General features: G+C 34.9%; 3 protein-coding genes across 4 annotated transcripts in view; 1 reads left to right on the plus strand and 2 right to left on the minus strand.

Moving 5' to 3' along the window:
• The window catches only part of LOC127178074 (protein shisa-7-like), a 30,608-nt gene extending 26,503 nt beyond the window's left edge, over positions 1 to 4,105 (minus strand). The window contains exon 1 of one of the 2 annotated variants that reach the window (XM_051130714.1): positions 3,447 to 4,105. The gene's annotated coding sequence lies outside the window, so the exon portion shown is untranslated. Of the gene's footprint in view, positions 1 to 2,960; positions 3,364 to 3,446 lie in introns of those variants that run through there. The other variant, XM_051130715.1, reaches the window with a different exon arrangement.
• Positions 4,106 to 6,950: 2,845 nt separating this feature from the next.
• Positions 6,951 to 13,725, minus strand: ube2s (ubiquitin-conjugating enzyme E2S). Its single transcript, XM_051132232.1, has 4 exons — positions 13,221 to 13,725; positions 12,601 to 12,748; positions 12,267 to 12,457; positions 6,951 to 8,475 (listed from the first exon to the last, which is right to left on the minus strand). Exons 1-4 carry the CDS (start codon positions 13,221 to 13,223, stop codon positions 8,128 to 8,130), a joined length of 690 nt encoding a protein of 229 aa, XP_050988189.1. The 5' UTR covers positions 13,224 to 13,725; the 3' UTR covers positions 6,951 to 8,127.
• A 2,990-nt stretch (positions 13,726 to 16,715) lies between these two features.
• Positions 16,716 to 21,542, plus strand: josd2 (Josephin domain containing 2). Its single transcript, XM_051132365.1, has 5 exons — positions 16,716 to 16,923; positions 17,040 to 17,168; positions 17,291 to 17,416; positions 17,514 to 17,708; positions 20,426 to 21,542. The coding sequence occupies exons 2-5, from the start codon at positions 17,047 to 17,049 to the stop codon at positions 20,535 to 20,537; spliced, it is 555 nt and encodes a 184-aa protein (XP_050988322.1). The 5' UTR covers positions 16,716 to 16,923; positions 17,040 to 17,046; the 3' UTR covers positions 20,538 to 21,542.
• The last annotated feature ends 1,894 nt before the right edge of the window (positions 21,543 to 23,436 follow it).

Consider the following 23,436-nt stretch of genomic DNA (forward strand, 5'->3'; position numbering starts at 1 on the left):
TTTATTTGATTATATTCTGTTCTATTCATTAATGGGCAATACATTTGAAAGATGTGTAGCAAAATGTTGCCATGACTGAATTTGATCATATTCTACTCTAACCATGATGAGTGAAATATGACACAACATTTCAGTAAATTAAACAAAGATTTGAATGGTCAGACTATATTCTTTATGTCATGCTGGCAACTTGATGAATGCTGCAAAAGGCTTCTTTTAACAACAGCTGCTGATAACACTTTAATGATTAGCAAAACATAACCTGCTTGTGGTTTTGCCCCCATTTTGTGCATAATTAATATGGAAGCATTAAATAGCCAAAGTGCTTTTAGAAAGGACTTTGCATCAACAGATGCAATTACGGATTTTGCACACACAGCGCAACAAGCGACTTGCGTGGGAAGAACGCTTTTCCCTTTCTCGCCATTGTATTTTGCACACACCTGTGAGAAGTTCGGCTGCAAGCAGTAAGCATTGAGCGAAAACATTTTAGATGCTGATCTGAACAGGTGTGGCGTTTCGTGAGTCATGTGGGCCATTTACAGTTTCCACAGGAGCGAGCCTAAGAACAGCCCATAACATTAAAAACAGTAACCTCTCATTTGCATATCTATAATAAAGCGTAGGCCATTTCGACACCTTCTCGTCTATGCGAATCAGTGTGCGCCTCTACAAACTGGATTAGCTTTTGCCGAACACGGCACCCAATCACCAAAGCTCTGTGGGCGACTTCTAAGAGATGTGACACTGAAGATGTGGCGCATTCACAAACAGTTTCCAGAACGTGAGTTCACACAGGAATCACGGACGGTTCGTCCGTTTTTAATCTGACCGTGCTATTCTCCTTCCATTTCATTGTATTCCTGTTGCAAAACATGTCTGTTTTGGATGTTCTCTCGACTTCTCTTTATCTCCCTCCCTCCATTTCCCTCTCTCTCTCTCTTTCTCTCTGTGATATTCAGTGCGTGGGTTGAGGCAGCTCACTCTCTCTCAGAATAGCACTGCAGTAGTTCAGACTTGTATAGAAGGAGAGAAGGAGAAAGAGAATGATAGATAGGATGAACAGACCTCCTTCTTCTCTCCTCTAAACCTGCTGTTCTCTTGAAAGACAAATAGTTTGTCCTTTTCTTTATACCCCTGCGACAGGCAATTTGTGGACTTGACTATAACAGTGTGCATCTATTACAAACCCTCATATTAAAAATGCATATTATCAAATGCATTGTTCTGAAAAGGCTGGTCTGTCAAATGAACGAGATGTGACAGACAAAAAAAGCCACTTTTAGTGGACCATGTTTAGATCTAAAGGAATGAGATGAGTAACTGTCACATGAACTGTCACAGAATGACAGAGACTAAGGCTTCTGTCATATGTGGAGTCCCAAAAAAATCAGCAAAATGTGTTGCAAAGCTGCAAAATGTGCCATTTGGCAAGCACAGATTCTTCTCAAAGCCTCTTGACAGGAAATTCTACTTGCAAACAAGAAACCAGCTTGAGCTGGGATAACAAAACCAGTTCGGATACACAAATCATACTTGGCAACAAATGCGTGTACAGTCATTTAAAAGATCAACATGGGACTTACTTTTGCAAGTTTCACCAAGGCTTCTGCAGCTCTATTTGGCAGGGCCTTTGCCTTTTTCTATTCTTTTAACCCTCTGGTGTTGTTCATTTGGGAGTCTTTTAACTTTTTTATTTTCAGTAAAATCAATGTAATATATTTTTGTTCCAATATTTATTTATTTTGTATTTTGAGAGAAATTCATGTAACAAATGAGTGCAATAATTCTGATCATGTCCTCATTGAAAATATAAAAAAAGCTAAGATCTTTATATTACTTTTAAGTTATGGCATTATTTCATGTTAAAATAGAGACCATTTTAAACATGACATTTTCTAGCTTTTAAAATCCAGTTTTTGAAGTCAGATTAGTGTCATCTAGTGCCAGTAAAAAAAGAAAAACAAATGCAATTCCATGGTTTAGCCACTAGATATAGCTCTATATAAAAGGCTTATAAACTCTCTAGTGGTTTTTAGACATAATGACTTATTTTTATTAAGTTATGCACTTTCATATATATTTAGACATTCTCAAAGACAACTTTTTTGCATTCGTTTTACAATCAAACCTGAACAGAGAAACACATTTTGTTACACATAACATCAAAATTAAAACGTTTTATCAAAAGTGAATCAACCAGATTTCAACCTCATATATGTGTCTTCTGGCTGCTTGCCATATATTTTTACAGCCACACCAGTTTATTTGTGTGTAGAAAAGTGTGTTTTGTAATGTTTTAGTGTGTAACTCCTTCCTCTGTGTCTGTTTTTACTGCATTCTTTGCCAAATTATTAATTATATTTCAGGCATTTGCAAAAACATGTTTTGTGTTACTGTCACACTAGTTCATATATGTGTGTATGTGGGGATTGGGTGGAGTGTGTCTGTTTTGCACATTTTTTTCTGCATCGTGAATGATTTGTACACACAAAAAATCTTTGTATTTTAGTATTTGTGCGTATTTCCCATTCATCTCCAATGACGGACTGCGAACAACACAAGTGTGACTTTTTTTTTTTTTTTTACAACCATTTAGCTTTTTGGTGGTCACATACTGACTGCCATAAAATTAATTGAGTTTTATACCATTCCGATTTTTAAAAATCAAAACATTTTCTGTTTCCAGTCTAAAATGACCGAACAATACCAGAGGGTTAAACTAAAACCAGGTGCTGTATATAAAACACGCAATAAGTCATAATTTCCTATAGTGATGCCATCTTGTGCATTTCACCTCAAGTTTTCCAGAACCAAAAAACAGCCACGATTATATTTTATAAGCTCGTACGTATGTGTAGCCCCCTCCCCAAAAACACCACCAGGGTGTGTTCCCTTAATTCTGTCAACTTAGCAAAACATAAGCTAATGTTAAAAAAAACAAACGCCGAACGTCATACCTGTAGAGAGACGCACCGTATGAAAAGTCCTCTGCGCAACCCGCCTAACAAATCTGACTTTTGTTGCTCTCGCTACACTCATATTCCGCAATAATAACAGGGTTTGATACATTTCTGATAGCTGCAGGTGAAACTATCGTATATCGACGTGTCTCTTGCGGATTGTGGACCTGTAATTCGCACTCGGGTGAGTAGGTGGACATGACAAGCAGCGCTAGAGCAATGAATGGCCGTCTGCGTAGGCGTGAATGCATGTTTGCACGAAGGGTGATGTGGAGCCACCGTACACTTACATATGTGTGAACATCTTCCTCAGGTCGACTGATCGAAAACATAAAATGTAACATGAGCTAGTCTAACATTTGTGTTTTCTTTGCGCAGCGCAAATGATGAAACTTCGATTGCGAGCGCCAAACAGAAGCGTGCGAACGCTTGAACAGACAATTAGATGACTTGCAGAAATATAGTTCAACTTGAGCGACTTACCTGTGGTGAATACTGCTTCTCCTCACGACACCACCGGTCTCACATCGTATTCAACCCTGAGCGACGATGATGGCTAAGAAATGCTGTTATTTCCACAAACTGTTGCAGCACTTCCCTACTGCTGCTGGTAGTCTCGTGTTTTGGTAACAAAACAACAGTTACAGTCGCTAATTTCTTTCCAGGATTTTCTCTCACCTACCCCGGTTGTTTCCATGCTCGTACTACATCGATTTTTTTAGCGACAGGCAACAGATCGTGCACAACTTATCGTTACGTACTGTGAAAGTATTCCAAGTCCCTCATATAATTTTAATAACGCTCAGAATATCAGACGCCACCGCTGCCATGCATTTTTTGTCTCCTTAACGTTCCTGTTAATCGACGCCTGCAAAGTGTGCACACAAGAACATTCCGACCCTGTCACGAAACACCGGTGGAATGAGGCGGGTGTTCTCACAGAGGTCCGCTGCGCTGAATAGTGCGTCTCTTGGTTTGGCGAAACGGTGTTGGTGAGGGTTTGATACGATGATTCCCGACCGCTTCAAGTGTTTCGTTTCTCAAACTACTTCTCATCCTTGCCACGATTATGGCTGGCTAAGCAATATGGTGTGCGAGTGTGTGTGTGTGTGTGTGTGTGTGTGTTGAGGGGAGACACACTGATCGGTTGCCATGGCAACGATGTCATTTTGTTTGTGACTCTAATAATCTTGATTCCTTATCTTTAAAGAACAAGAACGGGTTGCGGAAAAACATTAAAGCTTCGGAAGACAGACATATAGCGGTTGCTAAATGGGGTTTAGGAAGTGAAATTCAAATAAGAGATTGCAAAAAAGCCAACCCTGCATGATGACACAGCCGTTGCCTATTCTTTGCCACATGGTGAATGCCGAACCTTCACATAAACATGTCTAGCTGCATTAAGATTTCATTCCCGCCTGCATGAAATACTCTTCTTTGCAATATACACAACTTGTACTAGTTACAAGAAGTCTTTAGATGTCTAAGATGAATCATCTAGGCAATCGCACGCTTGATTAAATCGGCGATGAATATTTCCTTTAATTAATCTGCACCTAATGTAATATCAAACAGATGAGCTGTCCTCTGCGGCGACATAGACGCACGCAGCCAAATGCTGAACGTCTCCCGGCGCCTCTGGCTTAATCGACAGCCGTCAATCGCCATTTCAGCACCATGGAGAGCGATGCAATCAGCCGCACATAATCCACCGAGGCCATGAAATATTAACCACTCTGTGCTCGTAGAGCAATTCATTTCTGTTTTTCTTGATACCGTGATTGTCACAGGTGAAAGGGGCGAGTCGTTTTTGCGGGCCTATTGTGCGACCCACAAAGATTTGAAACCTAAATCAACGCTTTGAATTTTTCCGATTATTGCATATGTACTGCAGGTTCATATCTTCCCCCTCATCGGCTTTTCCTTCCTACAGACAGCAATTAGCCGGTGTGCACTTAGCTATTCCTATACAGGTGGGTGGGCCGCTGTTTCGGCCGCTCAGGCAACCTGCGACGAGAAGCGATCATCCGTTCATAACCCGTACAAATTACAGCCCGCAATGCGCTCTCTGAATATGGGGGGAAAACCTGAGTATGTGGCATAAAAGGGGCGAAATACACTGAACGGCTTGTTTTTAACCATCCGCACGTCTCCATCACTATACAATGTTTCAAAAGCAAATATTGCGGAGTGCTGAAACGGCAGGACGCCAATGAAACTACTGGGCAGATGTAAATACAGAGCATTTAGAGAATGTATCTATACATAACCATACACCTTTATGCCATCCAAGATTTATCATTATTATTATTATTTTTTTTTCATCAGAACAGATTTGGAGAAGAGTGTCATTTTAGCATTATTTGTTCACTAAAGGATCCAATGAATGGGTGCTGTCATAATGAGTTCAAAAAGCTGATAAAAGCATCATAATAATCCAGTAAACTTGTGAAGCATGTTTAAGAAACAAATCCATCTTTGATGTGTTTTACTTTCAAATCATCACTTCTGGACAAAATACAAGTCTATAAACCATAATAATAACAATTTCTCCAGTGAAAGTGTCTATTGTGGTTACCCGCTCCCGCCAAAAAAAAATATTTTAGAACCATTTTCACTTTTAAACAGTAATTGATCAGAGCATGTGTCTCTGCTGATTCAGAGATGATTTAGGAGAAAGCAATTTTATGGATAGAATGTATATTTTAGCCACAAACAATGATTTTATGTTAAAGTCTTAATGATGAATTTATTACAAATACAGCTTTTTACTTTTTTGGATTAATCATGATGTTTTTAATCAACTATTTGCTCTCATTCTGACAGCACCCATTCACTCCACATGAACTTTGGTGTGCAAGTGATGTAATGATACATTTCTCAAGATCTGTGCTGAAGAAATGACTTTGGAAAAAAAAAAAAAACCCTATATCTATATCTTGGACGGCCGAAGGCAAAGTAAATTTTAATTTCATTTTCCTTTAGCTAGAAAATTAATTAAAAAACAAACAAACAAAAAAAACACATACACAAAATCTTACTGTTGAAATACTTTTGACTGGTAGAGTGAAAAAAAAAAAGGGGAAAAAAAAAAAAGAAAAAAAAAGACATACATGTGTGTAACTTTTCTTTTTTAAAAAATTTTGTACTACCAGAATTTTTGAACAGTAAGATTTATATCTATATATAAAAAATTATATATATATATATATATATATATATAAAATATATCTATCTATCTATCTATCTATCTATATAAATCTATCTATATTATTTTTTTTTTAAAGTCTCTTCTGCTCACCAAGCTTGTATTTATTTAATCCAAAGTACATTTTTTAAATATTATTACTACAGCTTTTTATTTGAACATTTTAAAATGTTATTCCTATGATTTCAAAGCTGAATTTTTAGCATCATTACTCCAGTCACATGATCCTTCAGAAATCATTCTAATAACCTGATTTGCTGCTCAAAAAAAAAAACAACAACATAAAATGTCTTTATCACTTAATTAATTTTAAGCATACCATCTAAAAAGTGTTAATTTCTATAATTTCTTGGATCTTCCTATTCAAAGAAACCTGGAGGGAAAAAAAAAAAAAAAAAAAAAAAAAGGGTTTCTTGATCAACATATTAGAATGATTTCTGAAGGATCATGTGACACTGAAGACTAGAGTAATGGTGCTGAAAATTTAACTTTGACCACAGGAAAAAAAAAAAAAAAACATTTTAAAATGTATTTAAATAGAAAGCAGTTATTTTCAAAAGTAAAAATATTCCACAATATTACTGCTTTTGCTGCATTTTGGATCAAATACATGCAGGCTTAGTGAGCAGAAGAGAAAATTAAAAAAAATAAAATAAACACTACACAACAATCTTACCATTCAAAAACTTTTGACTGGTAGTGTATGTATATACATTTACCAATCCATAATTTCCAAAGACAGACAAAAACAGACTAACCTAGTTTTTCTTCAATAAATAACAGAAACAATCAAATTGCTCCCTAAAATTTCTTTATTTCTTATTAATTTAAATAACTTAAATGGCCACAAAATGCCCTGTTGTTTATCCACAAACTTTTAAATAAGGGCAAACTGTTTCTGCAAACACATCTTGTCCAAAGTTCATACCACTTTGTTAGAGGATCTTTGGGAACTGAAGGCCCCATATAGTGTAACAATGGGCAACAACAGACAACCAGAGAAGACTCCTCAACAGCCTTTTGATTGAGAGACCAGTAGAGCCAGAGAAAATTGCAGCTGTGGTCATATAAAAAGGGGTAAATGTTCTTACTGAAAAGTATAACCAAAGTACTCTATTTCAAAGATGAGAGCGAACACCACTTCTGGCTCATATTTCATGATTAATTAATAGCTCCATCGCTCTACCCCAACTGGTCTTAAGGCTTCAAGGACTCGATCTCAAGCATCAGTGTAAATCAGGTAAATGTAGCTGTTCATTTAAAAATGGAAAAAAGGCCTTTTGAAAAGTGAACTATAAAATAGAAACGAACAGACAAATTTAGTAAAAACAGGAAACAAAAATAATACCACACAAATATGCACTCAAACAAACAAACAAAAGTAATATTCATATGAGCAATATTCAGACCACATTTTGACAGTCCTCTGTTATTCCTGATCTTGCATCTCTTTCACCACAAACACACAACGATCATATCCTGTGCAATAACTATTCTTCATAAAACTCCTGAAAACATAACAGGTTCAGTCCATCTACAATAGGACAGAATTACAGTAACTGTCCCATCACAATCTAAATATATTATAAATTCTGTGCTGACAGTACACACCAAAATCTTGCTTATGGTCATGATATAACTCTAGAGGCCACGAATGAACTTTGTCAAAACTTTTACTACTGTTTCCATACTCTAAACAATCGTAAAACTTCTGAAACACAGATGAAAACCCTTGTGTGAATGAAACAAAGAGAGAATTGTCGCAAGGACAGTTCAAGTCCTGAGAGTAAGTTGAAAGAGACAAGAGGAACAAAAACGAGAGGAGTGATCTTGCAGGAGCATGACAAAACGAATGTGCTATCCTAAAAATGGTAAAAGACAGTTTAAGGAGGAGAAAAGGTGGTCTGCACACTTCAATATTTATATGTACACAAAAAAGCACAGATTCATTCTTTTTTATAGCCGCCTCAGAGCTCGTTTTTTATCTGTTTTCTTTTTTGCAACTATATTAGTATTGCTACTACTTGTTCCACTGGAGCTGCTGTTACTTAAATTGTTGGTGCCCACACCATTTGCTGACAAACCAGCTCCGGCTACGCGTTTGTTTGGGTCTCCCGCATGCTTCTTGGGTTGGGGTCCATCAGCGGGCTCCTGAGGGGCCCCAGATGTGCCTCCCATAGCATGGATCTCTGTCAGAAGGTGAGCACGGGATGCATACTCCTTATAGTCCTCTAAAAGTAACCTCCCAGCCTCTTCATTCAGAGCCGACTCTGGGTTAGGATGGATCAGAAGGCACTTGATGGTCTGTGAAAGAAAGAATCAGAGGGGTGTGAATGATAAATGAGTTATATAATACAGTACTGAAGAAAGGTACTATTTTGAAAGCTCAGATTTTTTTTTTTAAACTAGACTTGGCTTAAAGTCTGGTCATTGTTGCACAATACAGCTACTCTTGAAATCTTTTTTGAAATACATTTACACTGACGATGATGTTCAAAGTCTGTTACAACCACATTAAAGGGATAGTTCACCCAAACAGGAAAATTCTGTCATTACTCACCCACATGTCGTTCCAAATCGTTAAGACCTTTGTTCATCTTCAGAACACAAATGAAGAATTTGATCAAATCTGAGTGCTTTCTGAGCTTGCATTGGTAGCAATGCAACTGACTAGTTAAAGGAGAAGTCCACTTCCAAAACAAAGATTCACATATAACGTACTCACCCCATGTCAACCAAGATGTTTCTATCTTCAGTCATAAAGAAATTATGTTTTGAGGAAAACATTTCAGCATTTTTCTTCATATACATTAACACTGATATGGTGCCCCAATTTTGAACTTCCAAAATGCAGTTTAAATGCGACTTCTTACGATCCCAAACGCGGTTGTAAATGATCCCAGCCTAGAAAGAAGGGTCTTATCTAGTGAAACAATCAGTTATTTTCATAAAAATAATACAATTTATATACTTTTTAATGTCAAATGCTCGTCTTACTCTGCCTGGATTGTTTTTTTTTTTTTTTTCGGTTCAAGACAGGGTGTCGAAAAACTCCCATCTCATGTTCTCCCTCAACTTCAAAATCATCCTATAATCGCTGTTTTACCTTTTTTGTTGAGGGTGTTTGATCCTCTTTGCATGTTCACTTTGCAAAGACTGGGTTGGTACTTCTGCAGTGATGTAGGATGATTTTGAAATGATTTTTGAAGTTGAGGAAGAAAATACAATCGACAATTTCGACATACACTGTCTTGAACCAGAATACACAGAGTTCAAAGCAAGACATGATGAGCGTTTGAGATTAAAAAGTATTTAAATTTTTATTTATTTTTTTAAAATAAAAATAACCGATTGTTTCACTAGATAAGACCCTTTGTCCTCGGCTGGGATCGTTTACAACCGCATTTGGAATCATTTGAAACCGCACTTAAACTGCATTTTTAAAAGTTCAAAATCAGGGCACCATATCAGTCCATTATATGGAGAAAAATACTGAAATGTTTTCCCACAAAAAACAATTTCTTTACGAATAAAGAAAGACAGACGTAAACATCTTGGATGACAAGGGGGTGACTACATTATATGTAAATCTTTGTTTTGGAATTGGACTTCTCCTTTAAAGGCCCAAGAAAGGAAGTAAGGACATCGTATGGTTAGCCTTAAATGTGTCAATTGCTGCCGCTATCTATTCAGGGTCAGAAAGCTCACGGCTAATCAAAAATATCTTAATTTGTGTTTCGAAGATGAACAAAAGTCTTACGGGTTTGGAACGACATGAGGGTGAGTAATGACAGAGTTTTCATTTTTGTGTTAATCCCTTTAAACAAAAACTGCAGGTGAGAGTGGGGTAAACTGTGAAAAACTAGACAAAAATAAAACAAATGCATCCAAACACAACTGGACATCTGCTATAAACTGACATAAGGCTTATAATAGTGCCATATACAAACAATCAATGACATTGTATTGTTTAAAGGGGAAGTTCACTTACAGAACAAATTTATAGATAATGCACTCATCCCCTTGTCATCCAAGTAGTTAATTTCTTTCTTTTTTCAGTCGTAAAGAAATTATGTTTCGTAAGGAAAACATTAAGATTTTTCTCCATATAGTGGACTTCTATGGTGCCCCCGATTTTGACGACCAAAAAGCAGTTAAAAATTACACTTTAAATACTTTTTAACCTCAAATGCTTATCTCGTCTCGTCTGCCTGAACTGTGTATTCTGGTTCAAGACAGTTAGGGTATGTCAAAAACCTTTCATCTCATTTTCTCCTCCAACTTTAAAATCATCCTACATCGCTGCAGAAGTACCGACCCAGTGTTTACAAAGTGAACACGCAAAGAAGATCAAACACCCTTAACAAAAAGAGGTAAAACGGCAATATAGGATGATTTTAAAGTTGAAGGGAAAAAAAAAGAAATGGGAGTTTTGACAAACCCAAATGGCTTGAACCAGAAAAAAACAAAAAACAGTTCAGGAAGATGAGACAAGACAAGCGTTTGAAATAAAAGAGCACAAATTGGATTTTTTTTTTTTTAATGAAAATAACCGATCGTTTTGCTAGATAAGACCCTTCTTCCTTGGCTGGGATCGTTTAGAGCACTTTGAAGCTGCATTTAAAACTGCATTTTGGACATTCAAAATCGGGGGCACCATAGAAGTCCACTATATGGAGAACATTCCTGAAATGTTCTCCTCAAAAAAATAAATAAATTAATTAATTAATTAATCATTACGTCGGAAAAAAGACATGACAAGGGGATGCATGACAAGGGGATGCATGACAAGGGGGTAAGCATATTATCTATAAATTTTTGTTCTAGAAATTCTCCTTTAATATTGATAATGTATTATTGTCCATTTGTTATTTGAAAAATTTGTGGACACAATATTTTAATATTTATAGAGTAAAAAATATAAATAAAAATAATACATACAGAATATATAATATATACAGAATTTTTTTTGGAATAAAATGACCTATAAGAATTCACAGAGAAGCCAATTGTCAAACCATCATTAGTATTATTTTGAATTTAAATCCTTATTGTAATTCATGGGGTAGTAATTCCACGGATTATGTAAATAGCAGTTAAATTGCAAATTTGCTTTTTCTTAAAATCTATAGGCTAATTTAGTAAAATCATTCAACAGAATTAATAGTGTTGCTATTACAACAAATTAAGATATAGGCAATTAAATACATAAATATTCATATGCCCGTACATGAATCATAGAATAAATTTGCCTTACAGATGAATATCTTTTACTGGAATTCTGCCGTCATTGGTTATTCAATTACTGAACAAACTATTTTAAATAAATTAGCCTGTTTAGTGCTTTCATTAATGACATTTTGAATTATTTAAAGGGATAATTCACAAAAAATGAAAATTCTGTTATTAATTACTCACCCACGTTGTTCCAAACCCAAAAGACTTTTGTTTATTTTTAGAACACAAATTTAGATATCTTTGATTAAATCTGAGAGCTTTCTGTCCCTGCTAAGACAGCAATACAACTGACACGTTCAAGGCCCAGGATGGTAGCAAGGACATCAGTAAAACAGTCCATGTGATGGTTCAACCATCATTTATTCTCATTAAGTTATGAGAATAATTTTTTTTGTACAAAGAAAAAAAAAAAAAAACCCAACAACTTTATTCAATTCTACTCCTCCAAATCACATCTTCTGCCATTGAGCGCACCACCATCGCTGCGCCTTGTTTACGTGCAGAGGAACGCATGCGTCTTAATAAAGTCTTTTTTGGCGCACAAAAGGTGTTCAGGTAGCTTCATAAAAGTGCGGTTGAATCGCAGTCCGTACTATGTTTCTGGACATGGGAACATTTAAGTTGGATTGCTGTCCACGCAGGGCCAGATTGCTCTCGGATTTCATAAATATCTTAATTTGTGTTCCGAAGATAAACGAAGATCTTAAAGGTTCGGAACGATATGAGGGCTAGTAATTAATGACAATTTTTCATTTTTGGGTGAACTATCCCTCTACATGTGTGTAAATTTAGGCCATTTTTACCTGCATTTTAATCTATATTGAACATGACAGGTGAAAAAGTAAAACGCTACTTACTAGCAATACATGTCTCAGGCCCAGCTCTGCCTTCCAGTCTCTTTTCAGTACATTGACACAGATCTCACCCTTGTGCCCAACATTAGGATGGAAAATCTTTGTGAGGAAATAGCCTCTGGGAGGTGCTGCAGGAAAATCCTTCCCAAGGACCAAACGCATCCGGAAGACCCCTCCTGCATACGGAGTTCCTTCTGTGAAACAGGGGAAAAGGTAAACTGTTAAGTTAAGCAACGGTCCTTAAAAAAAAAAAGAGAGAGAGAGAAAGAGAGAGAGAGAGAGAGAGAGAGAGAGAGAGAGAGAGAGAGATAAATAAGTACTAATATGCACTACTTACCTGGGCCCTCAATGGCAGTGTGTAGCTCTGTGATATCCTCTTCACTGGGGTAGATTTTGATCCCCTCTGGAGGGTCTGCTGCCAAGGCAGAAACCTCTTTATAGACGAGTCTCAACACTTGAGGCGGCAAGTTCTCCACGTTTGAATTCTACACAAAAAAAAAGAAATGTGTCACAAGCATGTCACAGCATTAATGACTACAGACTGACATTTGCTGGTAAACCTGCATAGCTTCATGACAAACATGACTAAAATCAATATATCTGTCTCGTTTTATATCAGTTTTAGGAAAGCAGCAATCCTAAAAATACCCTTATTTTCAGCCAAATTAATAAATTATCTAATACTAGAACTTGCACAAGACTGCTAGTTTAACATCATATCTCTATAATCTGCTCTATTAGCTGAAGACAGTGAAAAGGGTAGAAATTAAAGTCAAAACAGAAGAAAAAGCTAAAATCAACTTACAGTTTAGACGTAAATTAATAATTTACAGCTTGTACCTACTAATAAGATACAAGCTAAACTGCTAAAAAAGTGACGAAAATAAACAAACAGTCTATTTTCTTATATTAACCAAACAGTTTAGCATCGTTCATCGATTTTCAAATCAAACGTACCATTTTCAGCGGTGTAGGGTTTTATTAATAGCCAGCAAATTTGTCTCAAATGAGAAAACTTGGCTAACTGCTACCCAACCGGCCGAGGAGGATGATCCGGTGATCTACAAGGAGACCGACGGAAACCACCGATAACGAATCTAAAAGTTGCCACCAATCACGATCGCAAAATATATGAAGACGTTTAAAGAATATACAAATTATCAAAACCAATTTCTAACTGTAACGTCGGTCGGCTTGCTAGTGTTGTTACCAAAGCAGGCTAGGCTAACGGTGGGCTTGCTGAGAAATGTAGATATCTGGCTATCCTCAGAGCTTTCCCTTGTGAAACTGCTATCCGATGTTGTCCTCAGACGAAATGTGCTGTCTAAACGTTTTAAAGTCCAATGTGTTGTCAATTTCGTCTGATAAAGTTGGTTTGCTCGATAGCTAACTGCCACAGACGGCTAGTGTAGCCTGTTATCAGCTAGCAGTCTTTTTGACACAGGAACAAAAATACAATTCGTCTAAGAAGCAATTCGAAAGAGGTTTAACCAATCGGAATGTGAGAAGCGCTACACGTGTTTAACAATTAAATCCCTCTGGCCAATCAGAAGCTCGGGTTACGCAGACGTAGCAACCCTTGGAAACCTCACCGACCAGAGAAAGTTGAGAATGCGAAAAATGCTCTTTGGTCATAGGTGCGTTTGAATAACTCATGCCCTCCCAAAGGCAGGGACAAATGTTGGTTCAACTCATGATCCAATCAAAGACTTAGAAATAACAACGACGAGGGATTTAATCTTTTTTGGAAGCAGTTACTGTCACTCCGCAATGTTATTTATTCAAAATAATAAGCTACGTTATTGTTTAACCTAAATCACTTGTAAACCTAGCCTGATGAGCCATCCCTTGTATTTAAAATAACTTGTGTCGTGAATCACATCATGGATTAACTCACAGGAAACTATTTCCTGTGATACTACAATCTGTGATAGGCGCGCCCAAAGCATTAATCACATTATGTTCTTTTGTTGTCGTTATGGGAAAGAAATACAATTATACAGTGAACCTTCTTATCTTCAAGAAGAAAGCTTTAGAGTAACCTTGTATTGTTGTTATTGTTAACTAAAACGGAACTCAAATACAGCTAAAATAAATTATAAATATAAATATTAGATTAAACTGAATGAAAATTAGAAATGCTGCCTTGGCGACTAACTGAAATAAAATAGAAATATATTTAAAGAAATAAAATGAATGGCAAAAGCATATAAAAACGTACAAAAAAATTAAATGAAAACTGAAAATATTAAATAAAAGCAGTCAAACAATGATGAAATGATGACAACAATAACACTGTGAGTAACACAAAATAATTAAATTATTAATAATTAATTATCAGATTGATTAAATGATTACTTATGATATTGTCTTTCTAAATGATTCATAGAGTTCATAAAAACTGGTTTAAAAGAGTCATTTGTTCTTGATTTGGCCATCATAGGTTGCATTGTATGATTGTGATTCACTAAGGGCCAGGTGAGTCATTTATTCATGAATCGGAGAACACGGGTGCAGTATTTTTTAGTTTTGAGACCCTTTGAAATCCCTGTTTTATTATTACTGTTTTATTATTATTATTATCAGCGTTGGGGAAAGTTACTTTTAAAAGTAATGCATTACAATATTACTCCCTAAAAAAGTAACTAATTGCGTTACTTAGTTACTTTTAATGAAAAGTAATGTGTTACATTACTTTTGCGTTACTTTTTAAATCTGGGCAGGGCTTGCTTGTTTGTTTTTAATATAAAAAGTTCTATTTTTGGCAAATGTAAAAGCCTTTTCACACCAAAAGCCTCAGGCTTTGAGAAAAGTAAATTCATGTCTGTATAGTAGAACACAGAAGAAAAAAATGTCAACTCTTCAGCAATAATAAAAAAAAAAAAAGGAAAACAAATGTTAGATTATTTTGAGTAATTTTTGCTTATTAGTATGGTTGAATTGGATCATCGAAGATCGGCAGCAAAGACATTGGCTAATAAAATGGGATTAAATGCATCAAGGATATTTGTATTAACATATTTAATTATTATTGCATCATATTCGGAGTTGAATTTCACTGTTTTCATTCATTTTTAGGAATACTGAATCAGTTTTTTGTGAGTGAGATGAATTAATGCATGTTCACATTTATTCTAGAACATCTTACTCCCGATTTCTGTCAACATGGGGACAGGAGAGCTTTTAATCAATAAATGGGGGGGGAAGTAACTGGCGTTACTTATTTGAAAAAAGTAACTCAGATATTTTCTTGTCAATTAAAAAGTAATGCGTTACTTTACTAGTTACTTGGAAAAAGTAATAATATTACATAACTTGCGTTACTTGTAATGCGTCACCCCCAGCACTGGTTATTATCATTCTTATTGTTGTTGTTAATGTTGTGGTTGTTTCATTTTCATTTTAAGGTGCTTTGTTGCATGACATTTTTTTTTACATTCGTATTCCCAAAGCATTTGCAGTGTTGCAATGTAGAAAACAATGTATGTATTTATCATTTCAATTTTGTTATTAATAATAATAATAATAATAATTAAATTATTTTTTTATAAAATACATTGTAAATAGAAAATAACAACAACAACAATAATAATAATAATAATAATTATTATTATTATTGTTGTTGTTGTTGTTGTTGTTGTTGTTGTTGTTGTTGTTGTTGTTGGTGGTGGTGGTGGTGGTGGTGGTGTTGTGATTGTTTCAATTTTCATTTTAAGGTGCTTTGTTGCATGACATTTTTTTCCCCATTTGTATTCCCAAAACATTTACAGTGTTTCTGTGTAGAAAACAAATTAAGATGTTTGTATTTATCATTAAAACGTTGTTGTTGTTGTTGTTGTTATTATTCTTAATAATAAAATTATTATTTTTATAAAATACATTGTAAATAAAATAGAAAATTGCCAAAGCATTTGACAACATGAGTTAAATCTGGTTGTTTAATCCCTTAATCCGTCATTTAAATCAGCATTATTAATGTTTTAATTAAGCCAAGCCCTTTAAACGAGTTTCACTGAAAACAAATGATCTGACCAAGCCCACAAAACAACTGGATACTAAATTTGTTGCACTACTTAACGGCCGCTAGAGTGCACTCCAAACCTAAAGCTACGCTTTGTTGTTGAAGTTTTGCGTTGCCTATCTGTGCAGTATATATTTTAGCTCTTACATTTTTAGTAGTATAAAAGCTTGCAGGTTGTGCTGAAAATATATAATCTTTAACATTTAAACGTTTAAATGATTAAACTGTACAACAAAAACGAAGAACATGTACATTACACTTCTGTTTACAGCCGTGAATCAATTTTTGATCTTTACAGAACTTCCCCGAAATGATAAATATTTGAATAATATATTAATTTCCTTGTCCCATTGCTACTAAAAGAAAAATGATGATTATAGCGCCCCCTGTGGAGCTCATGTGTACTCCTAGATGACCGCACGGGGCGTTCCCTCCCTAAACGCAACAACAACACAACTTCCGGCCGATCCTCACTGAAGAGAAACAGATAGCGTTTTCTGATCAGAGATCCTCGTAGGTGAAGTTATTAAGAGAGTAGGTGTAATGGAGCATTAGAGATTAGTGTCACGGTACGTCTAAGCGGCATTTGTTTTCATACTGTGGATAAATCATTGCACTGCGGATTGTGTCTTCCAGAAGGTACAGTGATGATGTATTGAGTCATGTGCTGTCAGCTCGCCTGACCGCGAGTACATTATGTGCTCTTGGGTGTACTTAATTGTTAATCGACGGGATGAATGTACTTGTGATGGCAGGTTGAGTATGAGCGAGGGCGAGGTGTTTCATGAGAAACAGAGATTGGAGCTGTGCGCCATCCATGCCTTGAACAACGTGCTTCAGGAGAGAGTTTTTACCAAGGAGACAGCGGATGACATCTGCAAGAGGTGAGCTTATATGTATATGTGTGTGTGTGTGTGTGTATTCCTCCCCTTAGTCTATGTTCTCAAAGCCAAAAGTCTTGTTCTATATTCTCAAAGCCAAAGTTGTCTGTTTTGTTTCTTTGCAGACTTGCCCCACAATGTGTGATGAATCCACACCGCTCAGTGTTGGGCACGGGAAACTATGATGTCAATGTCATCATGGCAGCTTTGCAGAGTCGGGGGCTCGCTGCTGTTTGGTGGGACAAACGCAGGTGAGTGTGACAGCAACGCGGTGTCACTTTATAGTCATAAAGTCATAAAATCATAAAAGGTGGGTTAACTTTTCTTCATATCTCTCGTTCGCTGTAGGTCAGTACAGAATTTGTGCCTGGACAAAATTCAGGGCTTCATTTTGAATGTCCCATCAAGGGTGTCACTGGGAATTGTGTCTCTCCCACTGAGACGCAGACACTGGTTGGCGGTACGGGAAGTCAACGGACAGTTTTACAACCTAGACTCGAAATTAAAAGGGCCTGCCTGTATTGGCGGAGAAACAGATCTCAGGTGAGACTTACTAAAAATTAATTTTTAAAAATAAGTACAAACTTATTTTTGCTTGAAAACATTAATGCTTGTGTTTTACACTGTAAAATGAGACCCACATATATCCAAAATGTCTGATAATAAGTGCAATGTTGCCCAGACACAATTATAATGACAGAGAGCAGGTAATTCAATAAGAGCAAGAGCAGGACTATAATGGCAGATTGTTTTGGTAATATCATAAAACACAACAGACATACAGTCAGGATGGATCACGTGAGCTCTTAAACCCCGTGTGCATTTGTATGTATTGTATGTTTATATAATCTAAGACAGGGCCTGGGTATCAACACTCATCTCCAGATTCAATACCGATTCAGTTCGATTTGATTCATTTATGCACTCTTTTTTTAAGTGTGTGGAAGAAATGAAATTATACACAGAATCTTCTAACCTTCAATAAAACCCACAAGTAGTAAGCTTTAAAGTAACCATGTATTGTTGTTTTTGTTAACTAAAACTGAAATAAGCTAAAATAAATAAAATAAAATATACATGCTAGATACTAAAACTAATTATTAAAACAAATTAGAAATGTTGCCTTTAATTAATGCAATTAAATTTAATTTTAATAATTAAAACTAGAAATATTTTTTTTAAAGAACATAACAAAATTACTAAAAATGAAAATGAAAACATAAAAATAAAAGTCAAAACAAGATGAATGAATATATATACACTACCGTTCAAAAGTTTGGGGTCAGTAAGACTTGTAATAGTCTTTAAAGTAGTCTCTTATGCTCATCAAGGCTGCATTTATTTGATTAAAAATATAGAAAAAAAAACAGTAATATTGCAAAATGTTTTTACAATATAAAATAATGTTTTTTTATTTTAACATACTTTAAAATAGAATTTATTCCTGTGATGAAAAGCTGAATTTTTATCAGCTGTTACTCCAGTCTTAAGTGTCACATGATCCTTCAGAAATCATTCTAATATGCGGATTTATTATTAGAATGATCAATGTTGGATAATATCAACAGTTGTGCTGCCAAATATTTTTTGGAACCTGTAATTTTTTTTTTTTCAGGATTCTTTCATGAATAACAAGTTTAAAAAGTACAGTGTTTATTCAAAATATAAATATTTTATAACAATGTAAATGATTTATTATTAACTTTTAATAAACTTTTAATTATTAACTTAATACATCCTTGGTGAATAAAAGTATTAATTTCTTTAAAAAAAAAAGAAAAAAGAAAAAAGAAACAATAAAAATGTACTGACCCTAAACTTTTGAACGGTGGTGTATATATAATGTACACTACCAGTCAGCAGTTTTTGAACAGTACGATTTTTAATGTTTTTTTTTTTTTTTTAAAGAAGTCTCTTCTGCTCACCAAGCCTGCATTTATTTGATCCAAAGTACACCAAAAACAGTAAAAATTTGAAATATTTTTTTACTGTTTAAAGTAAGTATTTTCTATTTGAATATATTAAAATGTAATTTATTCCTGTGAATTAAAAGCTGAATAATTTTAGCATCATTACTCCTCCAGTCACATGATCCTTCAGAAATCATTCTAATATTCTGATTTGCCTCTAAAAACATTATTATTATTATTATGTTGAAAACAGCTGAGTAGAAGTTTCTTTGATGAAGAACAGCATTTATCTGAAATAGAAATCTTTAGTAACGTTATAAATGTCTTTATCATCACTTTTGATCAGTTTCAAGCATCCTTGCTAAATAAAAGCATTCATTTCTATGAAAAATTAATTATACTGACGTTTGAATGGTATAGTGTATAATGTTACAAAATGCTGATCTTTCTATTCATCAAAGGATTATAAAAAAAATTACTTAGGTGTTTTAAATATTGATAATAAATAATAATAATAATACATATTTCTTTCATGGCAAATCAGCATATTAAAATGATTTCTGAAGGATCATGTGACACTGAAGACTGGAGTAATGATGCTGAAAATGTAGCTTTGATCACAGGAATAAATTATTTAAAATTTGAAAATATATTCAAATAGAAAACATTTATTTTAAATAGTAAAAATATTTCAAAATGTTACTGTTTTTGATGTACTTTGGATCAAATAAATGCAGGCTTGGTGAGCAGAAGAGAACTTCTTTAAAAACATTAAAAATCAATATATAATGAAAATAATAACACCATATAATAATTTCAAAATAACATTGGTGTAAAACTGTTAGTTCAGTGAAAGATTTATCAGATTATTTAAATGATTACTTATTTTTTGTCTGATTAGTTTGCCTTTTTAAATGATTCATTAAACTTCATAAAAACTGGCTCAAAAGAGTCATTTGTTCTTGAACTGCCAGCTCATAAGAAGAAGAGTTGGAAGAGTCATTTGTGACCCTGGACCACAAAACCATTTATTAGGGTAAATTAAAAAAAAAAAAAAGAAGAGAGATTTATACACCATCAGCTGGATATATAAGCTTTTAACTATTTGAAAATCTGTAATCTGAGGGGGCATAAAAATCCAAATATTGAGAAATTTGGATTCATTAGAGTGATTTGTTCATAATTACTAACAAAAACTTGTTTTTACATAGCCTTACTTTATAGACTGTGATAAATACAAATGAAACTTGCTTTAAAATGCTTTTAACCTGAGAAATGTAACACTTGTGTGCAATTATTAGTGAATGAAACCCAATAAATCATGATCTTTTTTTTATTGATTCTTCCCAGGTCATTTCTCACTGAGCAGCTTTCTCAGGATGTTGCAGAAATGCTCCTTGTCGTCCAAAAGGAAGTAGACGACGACGGCTCGTGGCTGAAACCAGACGACACCAGGAAGTGATGAAACTGAACATTCTCTCTCTCTTTCTCTCTCACTGTGGAGTAATGGTGGAGAAAAGAGAAACACTGGAGCACCGAACAGCTTTACGGAGAGCAGCACTACAGGAAGATGCTCAAGATTCATCCACAGACACTCACACACAGGGAAGTCCGAGAGAATGATCTAGTGTTGCCTCATATGAAGGAACTGTTTTTCTTAAGTCACACTGGCTGTGTGCTTGTGGGAGACACTACTCTAGTTGTGCCAGCCTCGTCACTCTCCTCTTTTCTCTTTTTCTCTCCTCTCTCCTCTCAGGAACTACCATCTCTCACTTTATCTTTATCTATGCACTCCACTGCTGAAGTAGATCAAAGATTTGTGTGTCTTTGTTACAACTATGCACAGAAATGGTACTTTAGAGTTCAAGTATGTATCGTTCATTGCCTTTTAGACGTCAGTGTACATTTTACTATGCATAAACAAAGGAGATAAGAGATTGTAGCTCTATCTCACACTCACGACCTTTACTCTTTCAAAGCTCTTTTGCAAACTGCCTCATTTACGTAAACTCCAAATGGAGGGAAACTGAATAAATTCGATTTGTGTTATTTATTTGAATTTCTATTTGGACTGTTTTACTCATGCAGTGCTTGTGAAAGAGCTGTTTGAAATCAAATCGAACAGTGTTTTGTTTTGTCTAAGCTGTTGCTTTTGTCTGTTTACTAATGTTTGTTGATTAATGTTTGTTCTGTTGTCAGAGCTGAATTTTAATATCATATAAATGATATTTAATCAAGTCAATAAATCAGTCAATTGAATTTACAAAAAGGATCATGTCAAATGCAAAGCTGGGTCTGAATGTAATCATGGCTTTGGGCATCTTATATCTGTAATTTAACATTTAATTTTTTTTTTTCTGGTCCTAATTATGATTTAAGTGCCCCTGTAGACATTATACTGCATTATAGCTGTCAGATACATATTGTTATAAATGTTTTAGTAAAGTAAAAATAAATTAAAAACAGATTGTGAAGCTGTGTAATCATACAAAGGGACTGGATAGCGTATTATTATTATTATTATTATTATTATTATTATTTATATACTAGTATTTATATTTTGACCTTGTTTAAATATTTGTATTTAATTTTCAGTTTAGATTTGAGTAATTATGTTAATATTTAATATTTCTATTTAGCTTTAATTTATTTTTATGTTTTAGTTTAAATCATTTTAGTACTTAAGGCAACATCTCATATTTATTTTTTTAACTTATGTCAGATTTGTTTCAATAAAAATGGTTAGTAATGGTTAATAGTTAATGAACACTTATGCATAAATCTTTTGCTTTTTTGTAGGTAACTGTAATTGTAAAAATTTGTTTCAGTGAATTTATTGATTCTGTTAGTACTGAACATAAATCGACAACATGCTGCATAGCCTTTGGGCGAGCCCTCCGGTTTATAGCCACTATAGGGAAATAACAAGAAGAAATATAGCTGCAAACAGCAATTATGGGGCCAAGCACTAGGCAAGCAATGTAGCAACTGAAGCAATGAGTAATTGAAGTCATTTTAAGAAGATTTTAGTCAAAACAGGTGAAAAATCATAAAAACAACCACTAGTAGTGTGATTTAATGCATTATCAGTTTTTGACAAATAGGTGGCGCTGTTACCAAATTGATGTGGTGTCTTCCGTGTGACGTGATCATGACACACACAAAGTCTGGTGTCAGAAAGTCAAAGCTTTGCAGAGATACAGCCTCAGAGTCATTTTGGCAGCATGGCTTAAAGGAGAACTCCACTTCCAGAAGAGTTCAGTCAGAGTAAGACAAGACGAGCGTTTGACATTAAAAAGTGTATTGAAAGTGTAATGAATTGTATTCTTTTTATGAACATAACAGATCGTTTCGCTAGAAAAGACCCTTCGGCTGGGATTGTTTACAACCGCATTTGGGATCGTTTGAGATCGCATTTAAACTGCATTTTGGAAGTTCAAAATCGGGGGCACCATATCAGTCCATTATATGGAGAAAAATCCTGAAATGTTTTCCTCAAAAAATATAATTTCTTTACGACTGAAGAAAGAAAGAAATGAACATCTTGGATGACAAGGGGGTGGGTACATTATTTGTGAATCTTTGTTTTGGAAGTGGACTTATCCTTTAAAGTTTCATAGTTTCATTACAATAGGCTTATGCAATTAAAAATTAGCATTTTTGGAAATTTCATAATCTATGGTTAATGAATAGTTTATTACTCTTGACCAATGGGTGTGACATGGTCAATGGCACATACAAAGTTTTGTGTAAATATGTCAAAGCTTTGCAGAGATACGGGCTCAGATGCAGTTTAGTCAAATTTGGTGAAAATTGGATCATCAGTCTATGAGGAGTTCAAAAAAGTAGGTTTTCAACATTAATCAAAATGGTGGATAGGACCTTTGACCAATTTTGGCATAATTGGTATCGATGTTCTCAGCATGAACCAAGGAATATACTTTCATTACAACAGGGCAATTTAATCAAACGTTATTAGCATTTTTCGAAATTTCTTTATAACTCTTGGCCACAAGGCCACCCTGAGTACCGTCAGGGCATGGTGCCGGAGACGCATACCAAGTTTCGTAACAATACGCCAATGTGTTCTTAAAATATATTATTTTAAAAATCAAAATGGCCAACATCCAAAATGGCTGACATGGGAAAACTGTGTATGAGTCGACTTGGCATGCTCCTCTGAATCTAAAGAGACCAGTTTTGATTTTTGGTCAAACCATTGAGAAGTTAAACAAAAATGGCCATTTTTAATATGTCCTGACCACTAGGTGGCACTGTGCCAAAACACTGCAGGTAGCAGTCATAACAATCATGCTTGTTATGACACTCAATAGGCCAAACTGTTGTGGAGATATAGCCTC

The sequence above is a fragment of the Labeo rohita genome, chromosome 16, assembly GCF_022985175.1.
Source record: "Labeo rohita strain BAU-BD-2019 chromosome 16, IGBB_LRoh.1.0, whole genome shotgun sequence".
NCBI classification, from domain to species: domain Eukaryota; kingdom Metazoa; phylum Chordata; class Actinopteri; order Cypriniformes; family Cyprinidae; genus Labeo; species Labeo rohita.

Coding starts and splice junctions, on each gene's coding strand:
- ube2s (XM_051132232.1), bottom strand. Junction 12,458..12,600: donor CACTGCCATTGAGGGCCCAG/GTAAGTAGTGCA, acceptor CCTGTTTCACAG/AAGGAACTCCGTATGCAGGA. Junction 8,476..12,266: donor GCCTGAGACATGTATTGCTA/GTAAGTAGCGTT, acceptor TTTCTTTCACAG/ACCATCAAGTGCCTTCTGAT.
- josd2 (XM_051132365.1), top strand. CDS start 17,047: ATGAGCGAGGGCGAGGTGTTTCATGAGAAACAGAGATTGGAGCTGTGC. Junction 17,417..17,513: donor GTTTGGTGGGACAAACGCAG/GTGAGTGTGACA, acceptor CGTTCGCTGTAG/GTCAGTACAGAATTTGTGCC. Junction 17,709..20,425: donor GGCGGAGAAACAGATCTCAG/GTGAGACTTACT, acceptor GATTCTTCCCAG/GTCATTTCTCACTGAGCAGC.